We start from the raw sequence: 27,911 nt of genomic DNA on the forward strand, positions 1-27,911 counted from the left end.
TACGATCAATCAATTTAAAAGAATGCCTTAAAAGATTGTGGTTCTGGTTGCATGTCATTTCTTACCATGTAAAATTTGTGGTCTAGTCTTATAGAAAGACATTTAAAAATATTTTTTGGTGATTATGTAAAGATAATCTTATTTACACAAATATGCAAGGCAATTGAAGTAATAAGATGGAAAGCAAGGGTAATAAATAACCTGTTAGAAAAAGAACAATCTTTAAAAGTTACCCAACGCAGCAAATTTAAAAGTCAGCGGTAGTGGTGTTCAGAAAATGAATTGAGGGCAGCCCAAGTAAAAGTCACAGGCGAAGGGCAAAACTTAAAGACCATCAATTTGAAGGGTAAAAATTAAAGATCACCCTAAATGAAGGGAAATCCGAGCAAAAAAAAGAACCTTTGCCTTAAGACCTGGGTTTGCAAAATTCCAAGAAAATAATTTATTTTTTTTGCCTTAAGGCAGAGTTTGAAACTCAACTTATGCCTTCCGAATCCCAACTTATGCCTTGCGATTTTTTTCTTAATTTTTGACTGGGCAGGGGTTCAAACCCGGAACCAAAGGACTTTTAGCGAAGGACAAAAATTAAAAACCACTGATTTAAGGGACAAAAATTAAAGATCACCCCCAGCAAAGGACAATCCTACAAATTGCCCAATTTCGATGGGCTCAGACTGTATTCTTTTAAGCTCATGACCCAATTAGTTTATGGATATTTTTGAACAATGACTATTTTCAGTTGAAAAAGGGATTTAATCCTAGAAATGAGATTAATAATTCAGACTTTCGGCTATCCTTTATATTTATGAGGAATGTAATAGGGAAGGGTGATTAATCCTTTTCTATTATTTTAATCGTGTGGTCCATCAATCTTAATCGAATGGATAGGGTGAATCTTTCTCCAGACATTATTGAGAAATGTTGAATGGGCCAATTTTCTGAGGAAAAAAAATAAATAAGAGCCACGTATTTCAACACAAATGTGATAAAATCCTATTTACATGATGGCAAATATAGGTGGGCTTTGTGCATTTTGTGCGACAGTCACATTGCCATTAAATTGGATTATGACTAACGTCTGTGTCTTCTCATTGGGCTTTAGAATCCTTTTCAACGCTCAAAAGCCATCAACACAGACAAATTTCACAAATAGAACAAATAATTTATTTATTAAGTACAAAAAATAGTGTCAGTCGGCGATGTTCTCTTTTTTTAATTATTTTTTTGGATAGGGTTATGGTGGTTTGAATATGAAAAAGAGAAAGCAAAAAATATTATGATATTGGATTTTGCACTTCTAATGCAACCAATGAAAATAAGCAAAATTTACAAATTACGTGTTGCTAGGAGCTAGCCTTTAAAGTTCAAATAAAAAAGTAAGCAAAATATTGTTTGTCAAACTCTTTTATCGAGTGCACGATTATGGTATGACTCGTTAAAGAAGCGTTGACTAACTTTGTGTCAGATGCGCCATCAAACCAAGAATGGGGGCTAATTATAGCGGTCCATAGGCACGAGAGGTATAAAATTGACAAAATCATGTAAATGTAGTAAATCTTCACAAATTTGTGAGTAATTCACACTGAGATAGCAAATATTGACATGATAATCTTTAGGTGGGCATGGACTTGGTCTTATCCACGTGGACACAAAGAATCTTTTAATGACACAAAGTGCAAAGAAGAAATTGTGGTTTGAATATGGTTTTTTGGTAATGGATCAAAAGCAGGACCAATTACAGGTTGTTTGGATAACTCAGTCACGTGATATTCATTTTTTTGCGCGGATTGTTTTTCTTTTGGGGTGGTCTTTAATTTTTGTCCCTCAAATTGCCGGTCTTTAATTTTTGTCCTCGCTTAAAAATATCCCGAGGTTCTGGGTTTGAACACACCCCCTTCCCACCCCCCAGTAAAAAAAAAAAAAAATAGCAAGGCAAGGCTTTTGCAAAAAGTCTACCTTATGTGGTAGACTTTGCCTTAAGGCTAACTAAGGCAGACTTTTAGTTATACTTAAGGCAAAGTCTACCGCCTCTGGCAGACTTTTAGTTATTCCTTAAGGCATAACCAAAAGTTTATTTTTTTGCACGGATTGCCCTTCTTTTGGAGTGGTCTTTAAATTTTGCCCCTCATATTTGTGTTCTTTAAGTTTTGCCCTTCGCTTGGATACCTGAGGTTCTGGGTTCGAACCCCCGCTCAGGCATAAAATAAAAAAATAATTTCGCAAGGCAAGGCTGGGGGGAGTGTATGCCGGATCCGGCATACAATCCTTAAGGAAAAACTAAAGTTATGCCGGAGGGGGCAGACTTTGCCTTGAGACATTTTTTTTTTTATTTTTTTTTTACTTTTCAAAGCAAACTTTTAATTATGTCTTAAGGAAAAGTTCCGTCTTATGGGGCATACTTTTAGTTATGCCTTAACTAAAAGTGTGCCCCATAAAATATAATTAAAAGTATGTCTCATAAGGCGAAACTTTTCCTTAAGGCATAACTAAAAGTTTGTCTTTTCCTGCCTCATAAGGCATAGTTCCTTAAGAAAAAGTTTTGCCCCATAAGGCATAACTAAACTATGCCTTGAGGAAAAGTTATGCCCCCTCCGGCATAACTTTAGTTTTTCCTTAAGGACTACAATCCTTAAGGAAAAACTAAAGTTATGCCGGAGGGGGCAGACTTTGCCTTGAGACATATACTTTTTATTTTATTTTTACTTTTCAAGGCAAACTTTTAATTATGCCTTAAGGAAAAGTTCCGCCTTATGGGGCATAATTTTAGTTATAGTTATGCCTTAATTAAAAGTCTGCCCCATAAGGCATAGTTCCTTAAGGAAAAGTTTTGCCCCATAAGGCATAACTAAACTATGCCTTGAGGAAAAATTATGCCCCCTCCGGCATAACTTTAGTTTTTCCTTAAGGACTTTATGCCGGATCCGGCATACACTCCCCCCAGCCCTGCTTTGCGAAATTATTTTTTTATTTTATGCCTGAGCGGGGGTTCGAACCCAGAACCTTAGGTATCCAAGCGAAGGGCAAAACTTAAAGAACACAAATATGAGGAGCAAAATTTAAAGACCACAAATATGAGGGGCAAAATTTAAAGACCACCCCAAAAAAAGGCTCAAAAGTTTGCCTTACAAGGCAAAGTCTGCCGTCTCCAGCATAGATTCTATGTAACTTCGCCCGAATCGGCATAGGTTCGTAGAAATCTATGCCTTGCGATTTTTATTTTATTTTATTTTTCTTACTCTGCTGAATTTCGAACCCAGAACCTCTCGATAATTTCGGCCACCTCTATAGACGAAAAACAAAAATTAAAGACCAGCAAATTGAGGGACAAAATTAAAGACCAGACCGTCTGAAGGATAATCGTGCAAATCAAAAGCCTCAGCCATTTTGGCCCATAGATAAGTCCAACTCTGGGCCCTTAATTTGTACTTTTCAGCTCTTTTCTAGATCATAATCCTTCCCATTTCTAAAATTGTCGTTTCTCCGTTGACTGAAGGATTGTTTGGTTGATGGTTAGACTTATGCAGATATTAGTAGGATAAATTAATTATGAAAGTTTAGTTATTTATGTATTAATTATTTCATAAATAATACATAAATTAACTCTTTAACTTATACATATGTTATTTATGTGGAATTGTAAACTGATAATAAAACGCCATATTTGGTGTGCTAAATACCAAATACTAAATATGATATTAGCTATACTAATTTTAATACATGAATAACTCTCTCCTAACCAGTAACCAAACGGCCCCTTAGAGTTAAGAGTTTGGATACTGTGCACAATGGACTGTCGCCAAGGCACTCTCTTTTAATCCTTTCAAAGTGTCAATTACTGTCCTTACATAATACATAAAATATTTCTTCCGAATAGTATATGCTAGTAGAGTGTCAATATACAATATTTAATGATCCATAAATTTTGCTCCTATTAATAAGTCAGAATCAGTAGGGTTCGTCCTTTCAGCCTGTCCACGTAGGGTAGTCTTGGAATTTCATCTTTTGTGCTCTAAGATATTGTTTCCATGTATCTTTTTTTCTTAGAAGACAAAAAGATCAGGTGCCTTTTCTTTGTATATTCTTCTTACAACTTAACAAGAAAAATGCAAAATAAGATACCATAAGTTCTTAAACTTGTGTTCCAGAATAAAAAAATCTTTAAAAAATAACCTTAACTTAAACATGTTCGTTAGCTAAAATTTCCGTTGCCCATCAGGCATAAGTTTATTTGTAATGTGGGTATAAGTTAATTTTAATCCAAAGTAGGCTTTTAACATACTTAATTAGCATTGGGACGAGAAATCTGCTTAATTTTTGCTCTCTTGATTATATTCATGATTTCTTTTTCTTTTCTTGGGACAAGGTGGTCCAAATAAAGGAATAAATATTAAGGTCCCAAAACTCTTTAGTGTGAGGTGAAGGCATGAGGAGTGTTGTTAATTCTTTGTTTGTATTTAAGAAAAGCACGTGAATATCCTCATGGGGTCCCAAAAACGCCATGTCTGTGCAAAATGTAATTTGTACTTTCTTGATTTTCAGATACATGTCAATATTTTCATTAAATTATACCATCGGAAATTCAACTAAAACCTTGTCCTATCCACCCAATGATTATATATGTTCCTGGTGGCAGGACCCATAAGATCTACCCTATTTTCTAAAGTACATGTAATATGCAATGATTTAAAAACATATGATCTACTGAACATTACAGAAATTCCTAAAGCCTAGATTAGCAATGAGGAGAATCTTCAAAATATATTATCCAACACAATAATTTGCACCCACATAATCATATATTTGCATATTTAATTTTTTTTGTTACTTTATATGCACCTTCATAATTATCGTACAATATTTAGACATCCATATATATAAAGTATCAATTTCATATAAAAGTGTATCCACCTAGTATAAATGTGTATAGCACGCCTTTAGCTATAAGGACAAACTTTTTCTGTGATTTTAGTTGTAATTCTTTTTCAAAATCAATCAAAATCTCCACAAGTAACTTCAAATTTTGTGGACAAACTCCTTATAGACTATTTCCAACAAGTCTACACAACACGAACTCTAAATTTCTCGCAAAATCATATTCGAAATTCAAACTACTTCTTCAACAATGATTACTTACCTTTTTAATCTGATTTCACCATTCAAGTCTTACAAAATGAGTATTCTAACCATGATTTGAGCTCCAACACAAATGCAAATCGAATTTATCAACTAAGAGGCAGATGGGTTGGAGAAGAGAAATAGAAGAAGTGATCCATCTTTAAATTATATACAATGTGTCAACTCATAAAAGGGCTGAAAAACATCACTCCTTTTAATATAAGCTTGAGGTAAAATGAAATCAAATGACACATCTCAGCCACCTATTGTTGCCTTATTTATTAAAAAAATCCTAAAGCTAGATTTGGGATTTTTACTCTGGGATCCAATTGCCTTAATGAAATTAAATGACACATCATCTATTAATCTAAAGACAGACACATCATCTATTAATCTAAAGACCAACAATACTATAATTTTTCAGTTTAACCTTTCTTACTCTTCATTCATCTCGATGACATTTGACTATCAACTGAACAATGGGGAAAAACCCAAGAAAGAAGTGTTTTCCCCCTTTAATGGAGCTTTACATAGTGCAAATCTAAATCAAACAGGCCAGTGAGTAGAAAATGAGCTAGCCTTACAAATAAAGATGTAACACAAAGTACAAAATCAACCTTGGTATGATTCTCATAAGATAATAGTTGAGTTCAATGTTTCTGTTTCATTACATAATGAAATTTGGATAGAATACAAAACTTCTACACCCACCAACATACTTGCCCTCTATTTTCCTGATAAAAGAATGATGCTTCTCTTTGCTCCAAAACAAATACAAAACTTGACTACCTGCTGACTGAACCTTATGCTATTGGAATTACAATTATAAACACAAGGAAAAAAAAAAAAAATTTACAGCAATCTATATTGGGTAAAAAAAAATTGAAGGAAAAAAAGAAGAACGAATATACAACAAATTCAATATATCCACCTAGGACATTTTCAACAAATCTGTAACTATAATGCAAGAAACCCTCGAGGTCCCTAAGCCTCACTCGAGTAAAAATGGGAAGGCCGGATGCTCGATAAGTTCTGTTGCAGGTTTGACATCTGCAAAATCCTTCACTTGAAGTGATTCTGAGACTTCATCAATAGAGAATGGAATGCTGCATAAAAAAGATACATGTCGGTTATAGCTAAAGTTTTCATCTAGTTCACTTGAGGATGTATAGTTGTATCGGTACAAACTTTAGCCTTCCGATCTCAGTATAGAGATTTCAGCTTTTATCAAACATGTTAATCCTGGTAGTATAAAGGTCAAAGCAAAAAATTTACAAATGATTCCATTTTTCTGTTTATGCTTTACAAACTTCAATATTATTTGAACAATTCCCTTCGAGAAGATTCAAATAAGTTATAATAAATTTGTTCCAGTATCAGCTTAGAATATATCTAACAAAATGAATACAACGACCAAGGAGGAAATTCATAAAGTTGAACCTCTACCATATCAGCCGATTAAAAAATTTAAGTTCATCAAAAGAAGACAACAAAGTAGTTGAGCTTTCTAAATCTTGCCTTCTTACAAGTTCACATATCATTTAAGATTTGAGTGAACTGAATAGAGAATATATTTTCCTAAGGACCCAGAGGAAAGTTAAATAACTTGAAACTTTGTGTTATCGGCACGAACAACAAGAAACTAGTTTGTTTACTTAATACAACAAGAAACTAATATTCTTACTCAAAAAGAGAAAAAGGTAGATGTGTGTAGAAGTGTTGAATGATATCCTATTTATAAATTATAATAAGAAGAAAAAGAAAAGGCAAGGACTTGTTAATGCCTCAACTCAAGGATAAGTACTAACATAACATGTTACCTTCTCAAAAAAAAAAAGGATAAGTACTAACATAACAGTGGATCTGGAAAATTTCCATCAAAGAAAGTTGCCATTGACAATCAGAAGATAGTTTTTTAAAAAAGGGGTAACCCGGTGCACTAAGCTCCCGCTGTGCGCAGGGTCCAAGGAAGGGCTGGACCACAAGGATCTTTTGTACGCAGCCTTACCCTGCATATCTGCAAGAGACTGTTTCCACAGCTCGAACCAATTAGAAGATAAGTTTACAGAAGAAAATAGAAAGTCCCAGAGAGTTTCGTAAAAGAAATATAGAAAAGATGTGTAAAGCACCATTTGTAAGTCAAAATAGTGGAGTGAGTTGATAAAATTCAACAGAGAAAGAAGCCTTAAACCATACACGTGATGGTAGTGAAGGTAGAGAATATATAATAGTGATCACTGCAGTTCACTTGCACAGATTTATTTGTCGGGGGAGCAAATAATTATATACTTCTACTTTTAAAACACAGAATTTGAATGATTAAAACAGGTTAATTGTCAAAATAATATCACTAGCCGCAGAAGTTTTCAAATAGGGATGATAGGGGGAAGGAGGGGGAACTTGATCGAACTAATCAAGAGCAAGGGTTATTACCACCCCAAGAAACCAAAAACCAGATTTAAGTTGGGCAATGTAACTCCACACCTGCCACCCGTTTTTCCACATAATTTTTTCCTCTTTTTCTCCAAATGTGATTTTCGTTTCTTTTTTTACTTTTTCCGCCCACCATCTTTTCCTCATCATCTTTCCACCGTAACCACCCATTATCATTATCAAATGACTTAAATCATCTTCCCGATTATCTCTTTTATCATTATCAAAGGACCTCAAAATCATTTCATCAAGTTTTCATTTGAATTTGATAATTTCTGCTGATTGACTGGGGTCTTATCACAGGTCATATACAATATTTGAGCTGCGTTTGGGTGTTCGGGTTTTGTACAGAAAAGGAGGTGGGGTTTACCGGAAGTGGGTTTGGGTAGCTGTAAGAAGAAGAATGACATTTTCCCAACTCATGTTTAGCCGATGTCGCTTTTGATCGAAAGATATGGTGTTTGACTGGAAAATACAGCTGTAATTTTGCCTTGATTTTTGCTCGCGCGCCTCAAGTTGAGTTAATACACTCTCTGTCCCACATCAGCAAATATGGGGGAAATATTTCAACTTTGCACAAGTTTAGGGGGGTCATTGGACCCCTGCAAACTTAAGGTGTGCAGTTGGCAAAAGAGGACAAGTTGAGGTGAGTAATTATGTATTGTCTCTAAAAATGGTGTTTGTATGCTATATCCCTCTGAGGATACCAAGCTCTGAAGGAGAGGGGAAGGTAAAAGAACAAGGTACGCTGGGCTAAAGATGGGATACAGGAGATTAGATGATCATGTTTCTTGTCCAATATTTGACTCACGAGGATGACAAATATTCACAACAGAGAACACAGTTTCTCACCTTGAATTATCATCCAATAGAAAAGAGTTGCTCTCGGCATTGTTCGAGTCCTCTGTCATTAACACCCTCATGCTTGATATGACCTGTAACAAGAGACGAGGCAATTTCAAAAGAAATTCAACTATGCTCGGGTAAAAACGCTATTTAGGACTGCAATAAGACAAAAGCCATCACTAATCTTACATCTGGGGAAACACTTCGTGTATTATAGTTGTCATCCCAATAGAGCGTACAGATTCTGTAAAGTTGCTGGACACTAAGAATCTGCAAAAGAAAGAAATTTAGAGAGAGTACATATGTTGTTGTATGTTAAACTCAAGTGAATGATAAGAAGAGAATTTGACAAAGAACTCTTTCAATCTAAATGGCTAAATGGCCACAAAAAAGAGTCCAATTTTAACTGTTCAACATTTTTTTAATGAAGCTTCAACATATTTTATGAGAAAAGACTATTCACAGAGCTAATGCTGAAGAGGAAAAGAGACTTACAGGACACAAGTCATTGATGATCTCATCATAAGATATTCTATACTTCTGATGTATAACCTGCGGACAAGTAACAGGAAAGGGAAAATACATCAGTTGTTGCAATACATAAAAACAAACACAAAAATTGATATCAATTCTGAGCTACGATGAAAGAAATTAACATACCAAGAATCCAACAGCTTGTCTAATATGTTTGAGTTCATCCCAAGAGGAACCTGCATACTGCAATTAAAGAACAAAAAGGAAATGAGTCAACTTTTTTAAGTAAAGCTGACAATAATGAGCCATGAGTAGCAATGTGTAAAATTACAGACATGCAGAACTTACCTCTTCTTTAGCTTGGCAGCACCACAGCTCTAGTTCAGCTAACCCAGCTTTAACATATTCCCCATTACTGAATGTACAACACTCCCTTCGGAGAAGAAGACTGCAAATTGCAATATTTAGCTGAATAAGCATTTGACAACTGACATATAATAAAATAACTTAGAATAACAAGATTCCTCACCTGTTAAACAGTTGTACATTGATGTAAGAGAACGTCTGAGTAAATATCTTTTGAACAAGAATTGGAGGCACCTAAAAGAAACAAAAATTAGTTTTAAAATTTTACTCCACGCATATGTAAATTGCAAACATTAGCTTTTCTTTGAAATTTGGTAAAAGAAAAATGTTATGAGATCCATACAAAATTTTCTTTCAATGTACAGAGAAGAGAGTTGAGGCATTCAATAATTCGCTGCCAATGATTTGTCGAAGAGTCTTTGCCAAAGGATCGCCCACTTCTCAAACTTCCTTTGGAAGTCCTTGGTGCCTGAATTTCAAAACATATTACTATTGGTATGTGGAAGGAAGGCTACAAAGTTGACAAATTTAGTCCAACTGACCACAAGCTACACTAAAAACTGAAAGGGGATAGGAAAATCTAGTGCTAAATTCGAACAATCTCAAGAAACAACCACAAAAGAGCAGAAGCAGATGTTTTACTTATTAACATGTCAATGGAAATAAATAGCTACTAGTCCAACACTAGCTTCCCTAAAAGAGTAAGAATATATATATATAAACATTTGACAAAAGAAACAAAAACGAAAAAGAACTTTCAGGAATGTCGACGATTCTCCTAAAAACAATACAAAGAAAAATTAAGAGAATTTCCTGTATAGACTCTGACCTAATACCAAATGACTCAGAATATTATGAAAATTTACTAGCCATGCATCTCTGCTTACAAACGAAAACTGATGATAGTCTGATTTTTTTAGATCAGAGTAAAATTTAGTGGAAAAGGATGAGCAATTAAGCAACAACCTCCAAGGGCATCCTGAACTTGGGGAAGTGGTAAGCCAAAAAGGAAGCAGATAGTGGATTGCTGAGAGAATATTTCAACAAACCTGAATGCATAAGGAAATGAGTGATCCCAACTCCTTTTTCAAGTTATCCCTAATAATTCCATAAATCTTTTCAACGTATGCTGTAAGCTGCTGCTTGAAAAGCAGAGCAGGGTATTTTGCTTCAACTTGGCGCACTACCAATGCAGCTGCAGCTGCAGCTGCATTGACAGTAGAAGGCGACGAACGAAATCCCTGAAAACAACACAACATAATCAGAAAGAACAGACATGAGAGCAAGCTACTCTTGACAAAGACTACACTCAAGCTTAAACAAGAACTAAGGAAAATTCAAAAGCTTCATACCATTGTCATTCTCCCAAATAGAGATGTCGGAGGTTGTGGTTTGCGGGAAGGAGTTGCACCAACTGCAACACCTGGTTTCAGACTTTTTTGGATTAAAAACAACAACGTTGAGGTATTTGACAGCCAATACGCCATGTGGTCGTTGCTTTCTTGATTCTGCAATCAGTAAATACCTTGTTAATCACAATGGTTCTAAATGCGGCATCGCTGCACTCCTCTTTCCGCTGTACTCATTGTCTCATGGATGACGATTTAAACCATTCAGAAGAAAGCGAGCAAACTGCCAGATAATTTTCCTATTCCACACTTTAGTAATAATGGAAGTTATGTTGAATTTCACTAGACACTGATATTCTTTTCCATGTTTCGTTAATGATTCAAGTTGCCTCTAAATGAAAACATTAAGTTATTCCTTAAATGTAGTGTATCAAGTTTATTTCATATGGAAAGATATCAACTCATAATTTGCATCTGGTTTGAATGTCTAATAAATTTAAAATCTGGAAACTTGTACCTCGGTATAAACTATTAAACAATTTTCCAGCTAAATAAACATAAGGACTTCCTAAATGAAGAAGTATTTCACAGTAAAATATAACGTCCTATAGTTGTTGATGCTGGTTGGATGGGACAATATAAAGCAGCTGACTGAATTATACAAATATAGGAAAATACAAGATTCAAAAGCTGCAGGTAATACTTTCTGCAATTCCCACGCTGAGATATAGTCCCATCTGCTTCAATACATTAGGATTTACAACTTTCTTTTCCAACCTTCGAACATTTATTGCCGTCTACAGGTCACTGATTTCCAGTTTCATCTCAAAGGTAACACCTCCAGATAACTTCAAAGTGGAAAGCTCATTCCCAGACAAGAATCAGAAACCTAAGGTACCCCGTTAAAATGTGGAGCTCATGAACTTATTCAAAAGAAAATATTGATATATAGCTAGTGACTCCACCAAAATCTGTTTACGTCACTGTTGCTTAGGCACACTAATTCAACCAACCCTTAACACCCTCCCTCTCCACTGACAGCTTCAGAAATCAGGAATAAGTATTTTCCACGGATTCAGTTAAGCAAGATTGATTTGTTACGCCATACATGAGATCATAAATTCCTGATAGGAAAGAGAACATACATTGCTGACATCCTCAAAAGAGAATGATGTAGGTAAATATGTTGATGAATATCATATTGACTTCCCTCCACAATGGTTTAAAATTTAAATGGTAATGCTATAAGCAGGGGGTTTTTTCCTTTCCTAATAAATGCTGGAAGCGACTGCAAAATTGCTTTCTCTGTAACAATACTAAAGATAATGGATGTTTATATCTATTTCTTTTTACTTAGAGCCCGTTTGGATTGGCTTATAAGTTGCTTATAAGCTCTTTTCAGCTTTTTTGAGTGTTTGGCTGGCCAGCTTAAAGTCATTTTGTGCTTAAAATAAGCTCAAAAAAATAATTGGGCCCGTTTGACTTAGCTTATCTAAAGCAGCTTATAAGCCAAAAAAATAAGTTGGGCTACCCCAACTTTTTTTTTTTTAGCTTATAAGCTGTTTACAATAAGCCCATCCAAACAGGCTCTTAAATGGATGTTTAGCTCCTGGTCTGTACAGAAGCAGGTAATCACTAGTCAGGCAATTATTGTCCAAGCCTTCAGTTCTTAAATATCCCGGAAACATGTCCATGTCAATGTAAATAATCAGCATCCACAAGTACTTACCTCAATAGCTGAACCAATCATCTGAATCAAACGATCGAACACACTGGTCCTCTCAGCTTCAAATGATTTCCAGTGGAGAAGGCATTTGTAGATGGTAAAAGCTGCAACTGGCTTTCCTTGGCTGAACCCCACATCCTTCATCACACAGTCAATGAGCGCATCAACATCCTCCTGTAGGTCAACAAAAAGATTTCATTTAACAAAATGTTCTCTATCAGGAATTAAGAAATAGATAATCCAACTATCCATACATGCTGCTGTCGATCAACAGGAGGTCTCCTCAACTTGCTGTCAGGGGTTTCATAATTTTTAGAAGGTGTGGAACTCAGTGCATCCTGCAAAAATTAGTGCAGTAATTAGAGTTTGACAGCATCCTGCAAGTGATGTAGCTCAATGACTACAAAAGCATGTCTTACATTAATGTGATTTTCATCATTGAGATGGTGCCCATTTTCAACTATCTGAAAATACAAAAACAGTGTCTCAAGTTTGTTAACAGTATTGGTCAAAAGAAAAGAGAAGAATGAAAATGATGACTCTTTCCCTGGTAAGTACCTTGGAAGCCAGACTAGGTGAATTAACTGGAACCCCCTTGGCAGGGGTTAACAGGCCCTGCTGTCGAAGAATCTTGTTCTCAGATTCCATGTCAAAAATTTTCTCCTCAAGCCTAAAAACCAAAAGACCCAGTGATGAGTAATGTAACAACAACAGTTTTATGCATGTATCAATTTAAGCTACAAATGCCTATAAGTTCATTCAACCTTTGCATATTAGTCTTCAACTGAACAATCTTAGACTCTGCCTCCATCGCTTGCTTCAACCGCTCCTCACTAAGTTTATTGGTCTCTTCATATTTTCTTTCTGTTTCACCAATCTTCTTTTCTAGAGAGCTTACCATAGTCTAATATTCAATAAAATAATTATCAAAACTTGCACGCCAAGTAGCTTCAGTTAATAAACATACAAAGCAACAACAGAAACCTGACTTTAAAGTTTCAGTCGACTTACCTTTAGGTTCTCATTTTCAATGTTAAGTTTGTCCATCAATTCATGGTCAATAACTGGGACTTCCTGTACAATAGGGATCTGCTCGGCTGCCCTTTTTGCATTTTCACGTTCTTTGACAAGCATTTCCTTGGTTTCCTTGAACTGAACTTGCATCTCCTGCAAAGCAGATTGTAGTTTCGCATTTTCTTGTGTTTTTGCTTCTTCAACATCCGCCTACAAAAACACAATTTGAATAATGAGCTGGAAAAGAAGAAACAGCATGATCACGTAAGGAAATAATAGTTGAGATGGGACAAGTTTATATTCTCACGACCATTATCTCATACTTCTCTTCTTCTTCTTCTTCTTCTTTTTTTTTTTTTTTTTTTTGATAAGGTATAGCATTATCTCATACTTATTCAACAAGCACAAAAGTTGTTGAAAGTTTGTGGCCCATTTGTTGAAAACATGCATTCTTTTCAAGCTAAGTATCTTTCACAACCAGTGGGATGCTAGATGCGATCTAATCACCCATAAACTACCTATTTTTTATTTTATTTTTGAGAATGGTAACAGTTAGCCTATATATCCACAGGTATACGACAACCAAGTATGTAATCCCCCTTCAAAAGCATTACAACTTACATTTGCCCTTTCTATATTTCACTAGATTACAGCCAGTCAAAGCTGTAAAAATATCAACTGTTTGATCTATCACCTCCTGTTTACACCAAAAGTAGTATAGGCTAAACAATTCATCTTTAGAGTTAAACTACTGCAAGATGTGACCCCAAATCTTTCAAGGAGCTGAAGCAGTCCATTACTTAAACCGAGTGCCTCTATTCTGGTGCTTTAGTGTTCCCTTCACCAAATAAAATTATAGCGCTCCATGTATCTGTTCTAGTTCTAAACACTACCCTCAAAAATCATTATCCTAGATTAACACGCAATTTTTGGCGTTCCTTATTTTTTAAAGTCAATTTTTGGTGTTTCTTCTTCTTTTTCCCTGGACCCTGTGCATAGCGGGAGCTTAGTGCACCAGGCTGCCCTTTTAATTTTTGGTGTTTCCTTCCCCGTTTTTTAAATGGATAAACAATGTACATATGAAGTTTAAAGAAGTTTGTTCCATTTCAAAAAAAAAAAAAAAGATTGTTCCAGAACTTGCTTTAGAGAAAGCATTGATCAAGGATATTGTGTCATGAAAGAACAACTACCAAAATGTGGGTGAACAATTATGTATATAATTTCTTATCTACTGACCCTCATGCGTTTCTCCAGCTGCAATCTCCAAGTTAATTCTTCAACTTGCTTCTCTAACTTATTCTTTGCAGCTTGCAGAGCCCCAGTCTCTCGTGCAGCCTGAAAAAGGACGAGTAAGAGTAGAACTCAGATAAAAAGCAGTTGATGAGACCAAACAAGGATGCGGAATGAGAATTACCATCTTAAGCTTCTTCAGTTCCTTACGAGCAACTTTAGCTCTCCAAGCACATTGAGTGGTAATTGCAGATTTCTTGAGCTTCTTAAATTTCGAACATACCAAGAACTTGCGACAATGGCTCTGAACATAGAGTATGAGGGTCCATCAAAATTAGCAGTAGCTTTTGAGATACGCTATCCAGTTGCTAAGAAGAAAACTATTGCAAATAGACTACATTTACTAAAGTAGGAATCTATCTCAAATTTTTTGAAATGATTATCCTTCATTTAACCCCAAGGTTTGGTTCAACCATTTAGGGCCCAACCATAAACCTGAAGGTCATGAAATTGAACCCCACTTATCTATATCCTTAGACTTACCATTCTCCAGGAACAAGAAAAAGAAAAGACGGATTTATCCTTTGAGATATTAAATGCTTGCCTGAATAATAATTGCTGCTTTTGTCTGCCTTCTGAATCGAAGCTCATTGCGTGCAGCCATCCCACGCAATCCTGTCTGAACTGAAACAGCAGAGGACCACAACTCTTTGTAAGCCTTCCTAGCAAGATGCTTTCGCACATTTGTCTGGATTCTAAGAGAAGCTGCTTCCCTCCGCAAGCTCTCATATACACGCCGAGCAAGTTCCCCTACAATCACCAAATGGAAACAATCAAATGAGAAACATGATCCCTGAAGTGCATCCTAACATAGGAACCCACACATGCAGCAAACTCATTACCTCGGCACAGAGATTGTATCTGTATTGTTGACCGACGTAACAATGTAAAACTTCTCCGAGCCATGTAAGAACGAACTTTTCTCTGTATGATGCTAGCAGATCTCCCTAACACCTCTGTCCTTCTAGCATCCAGTTCTGCCATTTGACCAGCTCTCAGAAACACCTTTGTTTTACCAATCTGCAAGACCAAATAAAGACCAATGAATGGCTATCGAAGCCTAAACATGGGACAAGTCTCACATACGAAACTAGGACGAATATTTGATATTGAGGCCACATTAAAGCATGCTTATAAACAAGAACCAAAATAACTCTATGAAGAAAATAAGTACAGCATATTAGACTTGCCACTGAAGTTTGCAGCATCATGAGCAGAAAAACAGTATAAACTAGGAGAAGAAACATGAGAGGGGTGCATTTTAGCACTTAATGGCCAAGAAGAGGAAATTGGACTAAAGCGAGGAGCCACTTTGAGATCAAAATATCTGAAAGAGGTCAAACATATATTTTGTTATTATTATTTGTTTGCTTATTTACTTTTCAATCATTAGGTCAAAACAAGAAACTTGCAAACCTAAAGAAGTTCAAAGCACATCCATGAGGAGTCAATCAACAAAAGAGACAAGAAAGCAGACCATCTATGAAATTATTTGTCTTATTACCGAACTAGTAATGCTCATATGAAAGCAAATGACAGAGAAGAGATGGGGGACAAGCCAGAAAGATAAATGCAGTCAACGGATTTATGGTCCTCCAAACATTTGTATTTTACTCTCTTCTAAACATGTTGAAAATCTGAAACAATTAAGCATAACAAATACAAAATGAGACACAGCTTGTTTGATATATCTTAGCGAATAAAAAATGTTTCCATGTGTGTTATGTCCAGAAAGCTAACAAATATTGTCAGTGAATTTAGATGATTTTTATATTTTAAAATATTACAAAAAATAGAACAGTACATGCAAAAGATTGAAAGTATTTCATATCCCAATAAGAGTACTTTCAAAAATTACCTGGTAGCCTTCAAGTCCAACTTTCTCCAAGAGCCTTTTGCATGCAGCGACCTCATCCGTACTGACATGAATTAGCCAACACATTTAAACAGAATCAATTCATAATTTGAATTACACAAGGTAATAACATACCTGCCATCTAAAACTTCAGGTGAGAGGATGCCAAAGCGATCTAGAAATTCATAGAACGGTTTCCGAGTAGGATATCCAGCCATGCTTATTCTAATAGCTTCCATCACTCCCTAGAATTAGAATAAGAGTGAGTTTAAATCCAACTCCCATGTAAATTACCAGAAACAAAATTCAAAACATTTGCTTACCCCACAGCGCAGCTGCTGCAGAACATTGTGATTCTCAAAGATAGCTGGCTTTAGCAGATTATTAGGCTTTACACATCGAATGTAGTGGGGTTCTGTTGCATTCAGTGTTTCAAGCAAAGATTGCAGTTGTTGCTGCAAAAATATAACGAAACAAATCATGGTTCAATATGCTCCCAGCCATAGCAAAGATAAGAGGGAAGAGAAAATATGAGAGAAAAAGGTGCATTCTACGTGCCTTAAACCTTGAGCCAATTGAAGAGAACTTCGATTGTTTTGATGATTCCTCATTTGATGTTGGAAACAGCCCAGATACAAAGGAACACTTTGAAGCATTCAGGAGTGCCTGGTGCTCAGCAATAACATAATCTTTGTTTTTCTCCAGAAACAATTCGGTTTGATACGTGACCTGGAGAAAATAACATGTATCCCGAGCTTATCAAGATTTATCCATCTATTTTTGACGTTAACTAGAAATTCTAAACATGATATTGCAAATGCTGTATATATCAAAAGAAACAAAAACTTACATCACCAGCATAATGGCATATAGTGAAATCCGAACGAGCCAACTTGGGCTTGGCAAACCGTTTATGGTTTTTGAAAGTTTGATAGAGCTTTTGAGCAAACGTTTCATGAGTAGATCTAGGAAACATACTACAAAAACAAAACGAAAACATTGTAAGGATCCTAAGGAACCAAATATGAGCAAAAGTAGCACAAATAAGTGCGGCAATTGTAAGAGATAATGGATGATAAGGCTACTGGGAAAACTTCAGCAAGCTACTTACCAAGCTTCATCAAGAAGTGCTATAATACCGCCTGGTTTCTGAGCACAGGAAAAAATTAAGATGTCATTAAAATCAGGAAAGAGCAAGTAATTAAGTGCTGGTGCAAATGGTAATGAGAAAACAAATCAACTGAATGAGAAAATGGAGCGCAAACGAGATTATCCATGATCCATTATTTAGAAATTAGAAGATCTTTTTTTTTTTTTTGCCTTGAGATGGTAACAATTATTTAGAAGATTTTTGATAAGGAAGAAAAAAGATGTTAGCCACATGATTTTTGGTCTTTTACTACTAGAACATCTCTGTGGCTTTTTATATTCTTGCTGACACTATCTCTGCAAAAGCTATTTGGCCCCTGTTATTACTGTTTATCAATGGAAAGATTATCTCTGAAGCTATTTAACCCTAAACATGCAGTACAACGATCCTGAACCCAACAGGTTCCACGATCAAAACATGTTAGCAACATGAGGTTGAAAAACTGAGCTGCATCAGTAAATCTGACAAACGTTTGCAAAGAGAATAACATATTCCTAATGAAAGGCAAGTGACTGCCAAGAAGACCTGGAGATTTTACAAAGAGGAAAGAGAGGAACGCAGTAAAATGGCTTTAGTGGGGGCTATTGCATCGGAGTGGGGATGCAACAACTTTTCCTTTACTAACTCAACCGACAAATATATTCTAAGACAAGTAAACAATTGTAAGACTTTAAGCACCCAAAATCTCAGCACAAACCTTTTCTACCAGATCCAGAATATCTTGATTATCAATGAACTCAATGTAGCTCCAGTTAATTTCTTCTTTCGTATACTCTTCTTGTTCCATTTTGAAAACATGCTGCAAAAAACATTGGTAGGTATCACAAAGCTGTGCAGCAGATTAAAAATTAGTACAAAAACGATAAGGAGATAGCCAGAACCTGATTGAAGTGCTGCTGAAGCTTCTCATTTGTTAAATTGATACAGAATTGTTCAAAGCTGCAGATATAATCCAAAAAATGATATATTATACAAAAGAATCAATTTAGTTACCAAAATGTAACAAGATTCTATAGTGAGCTTCTTTAAGCTTCAATAACTATCAGATGTAGAAAGAAAGTAAGAACGGTTAACTAATAACTCACAATCAGGTCTTAAGTCTACATTAAATTTGATTGGCGAAAGTGCACAGATAAATACAATACAATTTTCAATAACATAAATGTGACCCTTGACAAAATGTGAAGTACTGTGACATTTGCTTGCTCGTGGAGATGTCAAGGGAATTCCTTAATTTTTCACTCCAAGAGACAACTCACGTACAATCCAACCAAAAGGCAACAACAAATAAAGCACCTGTTAGTCTTGAAACTCTCAAATCCATATATATCCAGCACACCAATCAAAGATTTGGAATTTGGATCTTGACCAATTGTATTATTAATCTTATCTACCAGCCTGCAAACAAATGTTGAAGGGTCTGAGTGAACTGACAATTTTTTGTAGAAATAAGAATACTACAAAAAACGAAGAAGATAACTGAACCAGTCATTTAATTCCTGTCCAAACACAAAACTAAAGCTTACCAGTCAAACAATCTTGAGTACACAATTTTTGCAAGAGCATCTCTACTGGTAAGTGCAGCTTCTGGATCCAACCATTTGGTGATGGTTTCATCACGAGTTACAATAACACGTTTGCAAAGGGAATCCTCTAGAGCCTTTACGTCACACCTATGAGTAACATAAAAGTTTAATGGCTACTCTGTCTCTGTATATCTCTCTAAAAGAAATGCTTCAAACCAGTAAAAGAAAATAATATGCTTTGATTCAATGTTCCTTATACACCACTTACATGAATAGCTCCGCAGCAGTTCTCAGATGAAACCAAGATTTCTCATCTTTGGGCACTGACGAGTCTATCTCCTTCCCCTTTGTAAATTCTATGTTTCCAAGATGGAGAATTGCTGCCACTACTCGAAATATTGCATCCTAAGAGCATTCACAAGGTAACCAAGAAAGCATGAGGAAATTTTGAAGTTGAACATGTTTTTGAAGTTGAACATGTTTTACTGTCACTATTAATTTCCCAAATATACCTGCTCTTCAGAGCTTATTCCAACAACATCCATTGCCCTTCTTGTAGCTAAGTATTCTTTGGCATCATCAATCCCATCTAACTCAAAGCAATTTGTCTGATTGAGGTAATGAAATGTCCTAGGATTGTCTAATTTGAACCTTTGAATGTCCTGAGAGTGGAAAGAAAATAAGAAGCTTGGAAAGCAAGTCCATATGACAGATTATTCCTCAATATGAACTAAGATCCAAGAGAAGGAAAAGGAGTTAAGCATCCCAAGCAAAGACACAGCAGCACCTGCGGCAGGACAATCATGGTAGGTGTACTGGTTGTTATAGGATGATCCCTGAACCAATTTATGTTACTACAGCAGAGTATTGTTCTCTCTTTTTTCTATAACAGTGGCATCTTTGGCCAGCTTGTGTGCACCTCGTCTATTCTATCGGGTACCTGCTACCTCCCGCAGAGCAGAACTAAACTGGAGTATCGTATCAACTTTTTTCTAAGTGAATCATAGAAATGCAAAGATGGTTTCCCTATATGAGCTATCCAAACAAAAGTATGGTGCGACTTTCCTACTACTAAGGGCAAAAGCATACTCAGAAGGGTCAAAAATAACCAATATGATCGGGGAAAAAACATAAGCCGTGCAGATTACATATCTTTTACCCCTTCATGTCCATGGGATATTTACACTCTAAAGAAAATTTGGTGTTCAACTGGATTACATGTACTGGACAAAACCTATCGTCCCAGTGCAATATTCTCTAGGCACTGCCACCATCAGAATACAGCTGGGCGCATGTGAGCTAGGAAAAAACACAGATGACTTGTCCTATAACCTAATCAGGTTGCATCTGGACTATTCTTTAACTTCTGAAGCTAATCGCAAAGTATAAAATCAGCCATCAACATTATAAGTTGTCAGAGAAGAAGACAAGATAAGATGCCTCAGATACCAATAGTAATAACCTCATTTGCCAGTTGCAACCTCTAAAAAGCTTAACATTGCGAGAGTAAAAGCCCAATGGAAAAAAATTTGTTGACTTTTCCAACACAGCAGAGGAGTGAACCAAATCTTCAAGGTAGAAAACAATATAAAATACTGCGGGTTCGGAATGCATATTCTTCATAGAAATCCATCTAATGAAGTATATAGTGGCGCATTACCTCCGGTGGTGCAGCACAAATCATGTAGAAACAATGATAATTTCTCTCAGGATCAGACAACTGGCAAACACGAGATCTTTCGAGTAAATATGTTCTGACAGCAGCTCCTGAGATCCTTCCCATTTGGTCAAACTGGATCTCCACAAACTTACCAAAACGACTGCAATCTCCATGCAAGAGATATTACAACCATGTAGCAATTTTTTCCATGAAAAAAAGAAAGAAAGAAATTCAACCAGAGGTTACTAGCACGTATCCAACCTTGAGTTATTGTTTCTGACAGTTTTCGCGTTACCAAATGCCTCCAGAACAGGATTAGACTGCAAAATGCAAAAGCGTAGGCACCACGTAAGAGTAGATAAAGCAACAGATGATATTTAGTTTTACGAACGATTATCAGCAACCAATTGTCACGCTCAACTGACGAAAGTATAAGACTTATTACCTCCAGGACTTGCTGCTCAACTGATCTACTACCTTCAGCTGCAGCTCTCCCTCCCATGTAAGCAAGATAGCGCATGAGTTGCTTGGTGCTTTCTGTTTTACCAGCCCCACTCTCCCCACTAACCAATATTGACTGACTTACTCCATCATTGATCATAAGTCTGCATTCATAGTAAATATAGTTTGATGACCAATTCAAAACAGAGTGTTTCGTTCATAGAAACAGAGAAGCACAAACCTGTATGCTGCATCTGCAACAGCATAAGGGTGTGGACTCAGCTCCCCAAAAGCTGCACCTTTATATTGGGCCATCATATGGGTATCATATAAGTGAGGTAGCCTTCTAAAAGGATTGACAGCGATTAATATGTTCCCTGTATATGTCTGAAATCATCATTTATTAGGTTACTTGACTAAATACGATCACCCCTGAATACTAAAAGGAAAACGAAAAAATCTTATAAAATGACAAGAGAAACTCACGTATATTTCATTGATATCATATCTAGCCTTTAAATTATGCAGGACTCCTGGTTCATGCAAATAAGCCAGCTTCGTCATATCATCGACACCAGATGGCGGAGCTTCAGCATCTTTGGCGTAGACATTAGAAGACTTAACAACAACCTGTAACCACAGATTTCAGCGAGTAAATGAACAAGGTTCAACATTTCCCAAAACTCAATGCCCTGGCTCGTTTCTGCCGTTAGTTGAATGAACCAACTCAATACTTCTTTCCTAGAATAAAATGCCATGTGCTCACTTACCGTTTTACCAGAAGTGCAAAGAACCTTTACGTCTGAACCATTAACCTCGATAACTTCCCCATCCATCCAGGCTACATCAGGATCCTCCACCCAAACAAGAGAACCAACCGGTAAGCTAACAGAAGCAGCCTGCAAATACAACAATGTCGGATCGCCCATTCAGAAATATAGTTTGCACTCTTTTATGCCCTTAAACTTATAAGCAAAATGAATATGGCTCAGATTGAGGCTGCCAGTCAGTATAAAGGAGTCAAAGCCTGTCTTAGCCATTAAGAGAGGCCAAGCAACGAGAAGAAAACAATGCCTTCGAAACCAGAGAAATAGTGCCACATTGCATTGAATTTTCTCAAACGCATAGTTAATGCAGCAAGCCTCGGCTGATGGAATTAGAAAAAAAAAAAAAAAAAAAAAAACTTATTCAACATAAAAGGTCATAATTTGTTTATCCTTTTATTGAACTGCAGCTCTGCTTACTACTCACTCTAGATGATCACTAAAAAGTTTCAGAAAATACATGAGAGTGCTCCGCGGAAGTTAATTTAGTTTACCAACTTTACTTAGAAAAGCATGAAACAGTCGGAGAGATTATACATCAATTTCTTTGAGATGCTTATAATAATGCTCATGCAGGAGACGGAGCATCGATCGTGACCCCACCCCCAACTCCACTCCGCTAAAACAAAAAGTCAAATAACTACAGATATTGAAAGGAAAATTAGCATAGCACCGTCAGCTTTAATAAACTCGTAGACATCTAAGAATTCCTAAAAAGGTCAAATCACCATGACCAACTTGACCTGAAATTAAACTATCCAACCTAAATAAAAACCATACAAATTAAAAGAAAACAACATAGTCCCTTCAACATCCATAGACTTAAGCAATCTATGATTATTATTTTTCCACCAAAGCTAGAGCTTTTACAGCACACTTAGTTAGCAAAATAAAATGTCATAAACAAGTCTTTATCACCATGACCAAATTAACCCAATGGCATAAAGCATCCCCTGATAACAATAAGGAATAATACCCTTTAAATCAAATTTCATACAGATCAAAACAAACAAAATATATATCAAGCAATGCAGATCAAACAATGCTGTACTTTAATAACAAACATAACAAGAAATAATCCAATAGTACCATTTATTAAATAACTCCAATCAGATCAGATACTTGCGTTGCTTATCAATCAACTTGTAAATCCTCAATGACAATAACAAGAACTCAAATTCAAACAGATCAAGAAACCAGTGATTTGCCAACCCAATCTTAATTTTTCTCCTCAGAAATAACAAGTATAAAAGCAGCACTTCACTTTTCTTCTATTGTTATATTACTTCAACTTGACTCAAAAAAAAAAAATATCAAACTTTTCAAAAACCAAGATCTGGTAAGTAAATGAACTGAAAAATCCCTTTATTTTCTGTACTAAATAACCAGTCCAATTTCTCGTGGAAAATTAATGAAAAATCGGAAAGGTTTAAAGATTTCAAGAAATGCTATAATGAAAGAGCAAAAGAATGTGTTTTTTTCGTTTGAAGTTTTTTTTTTTTTTCCTTCTTCTTTGGTTTTTCTTTTCTTTTCTTGTCTCTCAAAGCCCACGTTAGTTTGTGGGGTTTGGTCTAAGTTATATTAATAAGTATTTTAATGACGTAATTGTAATTAAGGAGGAGGAGTAATAATAAAAATATGTGTTGAATGAAGTGGATAATACCAAGTCTACCCTTCCTAGATTCGCGTTATTACAAAGGAGAGAACAGGTCATCAACGCGGACAAGATATTGTCTTGTGGTCCCTACTGTTCAAAACGGCGCGGCGGGTAAAATACCCCAGGATATAGCGTTTTTGAGATTGCTCATACGATGTCGTTTGTCCTAATTTCTAACAGGTTGTTTGGTACGTGAGATAAGGTGGGATAACTTAAAATTAAGTTTGGGCTTCACTTTATACTTTGTTTTAAAAGAAGTATAAATTTATCTCAAGATAAGATGGGATACTCCAAATTAAGTTTGTAATTAATTTCATACTCGGGTTGGTAGAAGATATAAATTTATTCCGAGACAAGATGGATACTCCAGAATTAAGTTTGTAATTAATTTCATACTCTGTTTGATAAAAGGTATAAATTTATTCTAGGATAAGGTGGGATATTTCAAAATTAAGTTTGGGATTAATTTCGTACTCTATTTGGTAGAAGTTATAAATTTATCAGACTGGATAAAATTAATCTCAAGTCTAATTCTGTGATATCCCACTTTATCTCATCAAACTTGATATTATTTTATTCCACCTTTCATATGAGATAAATTAGTCCTAAGACTATAATCCCATAATTATAATTTGGGATAATTTAGTAGGTGTTTGGCCATGAAAACCAAATATTTTTCACTTTATTTGGTATTTTAGAGTTGGAGTTGAAGATGGAGTTGTGTTTATTTATAGTTTTTGTAAAAAAAATATTTGGTTGTTTAAATGTATTGAAAGTGAAAATAAGTTTTTTGATGTTTTTCAAATTTTAAATTGTATTTGGAATTTTTATGGCCAAATATTGATTTTCAAATAAAGTGAAATGTTTTCCGGAAAAAAGTAAAAGAAAATTCATGGCCAAACGGGCCCTTAGTGCGTGTACTAAACGACCCTTGATTGTCTATGGCCAAATGTTTTCATTTCTGTTTGTTTTTGGGACTGATTAGTACTTGTCAATTAGGGTAAAAGTGGGTTCCCCGAGGCAATTCAGGTACGCAAGCAATAGTCGGTTTAAGGCGCACTAGTTAAAGTTGTTTCCCAGTTACGATAGTAAGAGTTATGGTCAACCTTACCCAGGTAGGTTAAACAAAAAGAAACATATGGCCCAAGAAGCAATTGGTCAACATGTCTTTTTCCTTTTCTTTTTGCTTCTTGTTTACTAAATTGGAGTTACCTTATGACGTATCAAGTTCATAGGTAACTATCGAGTTATGGTGGGGTGGATATTCCCCTATTTTAAATTAGATATTTTGAATTCCAGTTCTAAGCACGAAAACATCATGTTAGAGAGAGTATTTTTCTTTCCATGAGTCTTACACGGCACGAATCTGAATTAATTGGATTCAATACAGATACCAAAAATTAAACGGAAAACATAAAAAAAAAAAAATCATAGGTCATTAAAAGTGTTTTTCTTAATAAAAAATTAAAATTTTGGAACAATAAGATGATTTTTCAAGTTTCTAGAACAACTAAATATTTTTTTACCCACAGTAATTATTTTTGGGGGGGAAGACGCTAAAAGTGATAGATTTTTCTTAGAAGCTCAAGACGAATATTATAAAAAATTTCAAGACAAAATATTCATACTCAAATTTTATATTTACCAAGCTATCCCAACACTTACAAAATTCAATCTTATGCACTATCAACATATATGTTACAATAGTCTCATGAATATGTTGTCACGAGCCAAATTTGAATGAGTCGTTATCGACACTTAATGAGCTACTATCCTACTAAGCGGACCCTTTAGTAACGTCATTTAACATACAAAGCAAGATAACATGAATTTTATGATCCACATAATACATAGAACATCAAATATCTGAGTGCGATTATATTGGGACACAAGTCAAATAAATAAATTCAGTTCAAAATTCAAGATAACCTTTACTAGAGAATGTGAAAAGTTTCCATTGTTGTGGGCAAAAATACTGCAGATACTTTGTCGTCCTCGTCAGTATATGTCTCAAATTGCCACACTCAGTGTTTATGTATTTATAGATGTACTAACGTAATCATGAGCATGAAACTACGAAGGTTTCTTAAGGACACCGAAATTTGTCGGGTCATAACCACGACGCCTACCTTGCAAAAAAATAATATTGTATATAGGTTATGATTGTTATTCATGACATAACCGATTTTAGAAAGTAGTGCAATCTACCCACGTAAGAAGCATGACTTACCCAGAAAATGAGCGTAACCGTGTATGGATATACGGTTCTCACCCACGCAATAAGCATAACCGTGTACGAATATATGCTTCTCACCCACACAATAAACGTAATCATGTATGCATATATGGTCCTTGGGAGACACCCCTCACTAGGAATACATATGGTTCTTGGAGTACACCCCTCACAAGGGGTTCACTTAATGTCATTTCGTACAACTCTCCTGATCAACACACTACGCAACTCAATTGTATTCAAAACAAAATTCAAGCAACACTTTTAAACGGTGTTTGGTTAACAAAAAATATTTTTAGAAAATTTTCAGTTTTTCTTTTCATAAAATTAATGGAAAAAAAATGTAAGAAAATTTCTTCACTTGATGCATGACCTAATTTTCTAGCTCACCGGTTTAACCTAATGCTAATCAAAATACTTGAGGTAAAAGATATTTTCACGATGATAGTAAAAATAACTTTCCACTCTCTTTGTATAACTCTCTAATTAAGTTCAATGTTAGTTTTTTGGCATTGGATTCAGTTTCATCTATTAATCACGAATAAAAAAAAAAAAAAAAAAAAAAAGGAGAAATGGTCTTTACAAATCTATCTATGTCTTGTACAACGTATAAATTCACGATTGAATCATTGGAAACATGTGATTATTTTGTGATTAAACCTTAGTTAATTTTAGCTATCTCATTCAATTAATTTACGTATTTTCAAAAGAAGAGTTTTACTATGGATGTCATGCATTTTGACAAAGTTCCTTGAGTCGAAGACTCAAAGTAGTGTCATTTTTATGTGTCATGGTCGATTTGTATTAGAAAATGAGTGAGGAACATAAATGGCGACTTTCTTGAGTTAGACTCCACTTTTATATTTAATTGTTTATACTTATATTTAAATAAGTGAATCTTAAATATGCACTGAGATTAACTATATTTGTCAAAATAATATTTGCTTATTTACTAAAATGTGATTGGTTTGAATGAACCATCAAACTGATTTAATTTAATCGAAAAGCTAAATAAATTAAACAAAATAACATGAAATTGATAGACATGACAGTTTCATATCCTTATTATCTAAGAATTTCCCTTCCACTACTGAAATCCTAACTAAAGAAATCAATCAAATTTAACGTTGATAGTTCAGTGATACAAGTTGAACACCAAACTACCATCAAATATATAATGAACCTCATAACTGTTGGGTTTAATTGATAGGTTGAATTAGAAATGGAGGGAAAAGAAGTGAAAGGAAAATGAGATGAGTTGTTCCCTCTTGCTTTATGAAATAAGCATTTGTCCCTCATTGATACAGGAAAGAAAAGTTCTCCTATTTAAAAGTAGAAGCACTCCTTCTTGTTGCTAAAGGGTTAAGAAGAGGGTCTCCCCTCGCGCCGTCGTCATCGGTCGGCTCGGCTTCGGATTTTTTCCTTACGAATTTTTTGAACTTCAAAATTTCTTCTTCTTCTACACAAATAAATTCTAGTGTGATTTACTGCCGTTGAGTGGTTCGCTGACACTGTGGTTTTAGGTACCAATACATCGGTGAGTAAGATTGTTCTATCCTGGGAGGGATATATTCCATTAACCTCGGGTACTTGAGGGGATTAATTTTCTTAAAGGACACACTGTGCATTCAGTGGGCTCGATTTTCTTCCTTAAAAAAAAATTCGGATACTGTTTTGATATTTTCCAGTTTCTAGTTTATACTTTCTGGTTTTACAAAGTTTACTGTTTTCTGGAATTTTTACAAAGTTACTGTTACAAAGTGATTTTGCAATACAAATTAATAACAATCTTAAGGAAATTATATTTTATATATTAATCTGTATTCTGTTTTGGAGACTAAAAACCTGTGTGGTTTTCTACTCCGTATGAAATTTCGTGTTTTGACTTGAAGATATAAAAACTTCGTTGGAATATTAAAGTTCATACTTGCACAACGATTTAAAGAACATAA

General features: G+C 35.3%; 1 protein-coding gene across 1 annotated transcript; it reads right to left on the reverse strand.

Annotated features, from left to right (window-relative positions):
• Positions 1–5,720: 5,720 nt before the first annotated feature.
• LOC132610331 (myosin-6-like) lies at positions 5,721–23,627 on the reverse strand. The gene is made up of 39 exons (XM_060324632.1): positions 23,159–23,627; positions 22,016–22,144; positions 21,732–21,875; positions 21,487–21,632; positions 21,250–21,409; positions 21,066–21,124; positions 20,805–20,964; positions 19,657–19,806; positions 19,413–19,549; positions 19,145–19,291; positions 18,915–19,016; positions 18,500–18,557; positions 18,316–18,417; positions 17,580–17,617; positions 17,319–17,445; positions 17,027–17,197; positions 16,792–16,923; positions 16,604–16,713; positions 16,472–16,532; positions 15,456–15,633; positions 15,158–15,363; positions 14,738–14,857; positions 14,560–14,658; positions 13,321–13,533; positions 13,074–13,213; positions 12,868–12,979; positions 12,729–12,773; positions 12,564–12,647; positions 12,313–12,483; positions 10,587–10,742; positions 10,284–10,475; positions 9,578–9,703; positions 9,398–9,468; positions 9,217–9,316; positions 9,055–9,111; positions 8,890–8,946; positions 8,584–8,664; positions 8,401–8,483; positions 5,721–6,221 (listed from the first exon to the last, which is right to left on the reverse strand). The coding sequence occupies exons 1-39, from the start codon at positions 23,159–23,161 to the stop codon at positions 6,107–6,109; spliced, it is 4,542 nt and encodes a 1,513-aa protein (XP_060180615.1). The 5' UTR covers positions 23,162–23,627; the 3' UTR covers positions 5,721–6,106.
• Positions 23,628–27,911: the final 4,284 nt, after the last annotated feature.

The sequence above is a fragment of the Lycium barbarum genome, chromosome 9 (assembly GCF_019175385.1).
Source record: "Lycium barbarum isolate Lr01 chromosome 9, ASM1917538v2, whole genome shotgun sequence".
Lineage (NCBI taxonomy): Eukaryota > Viridiplantae > Streptophyta > Magnoliopsida > Solanales > Solanaceae > Lycium > Lycium barbarum.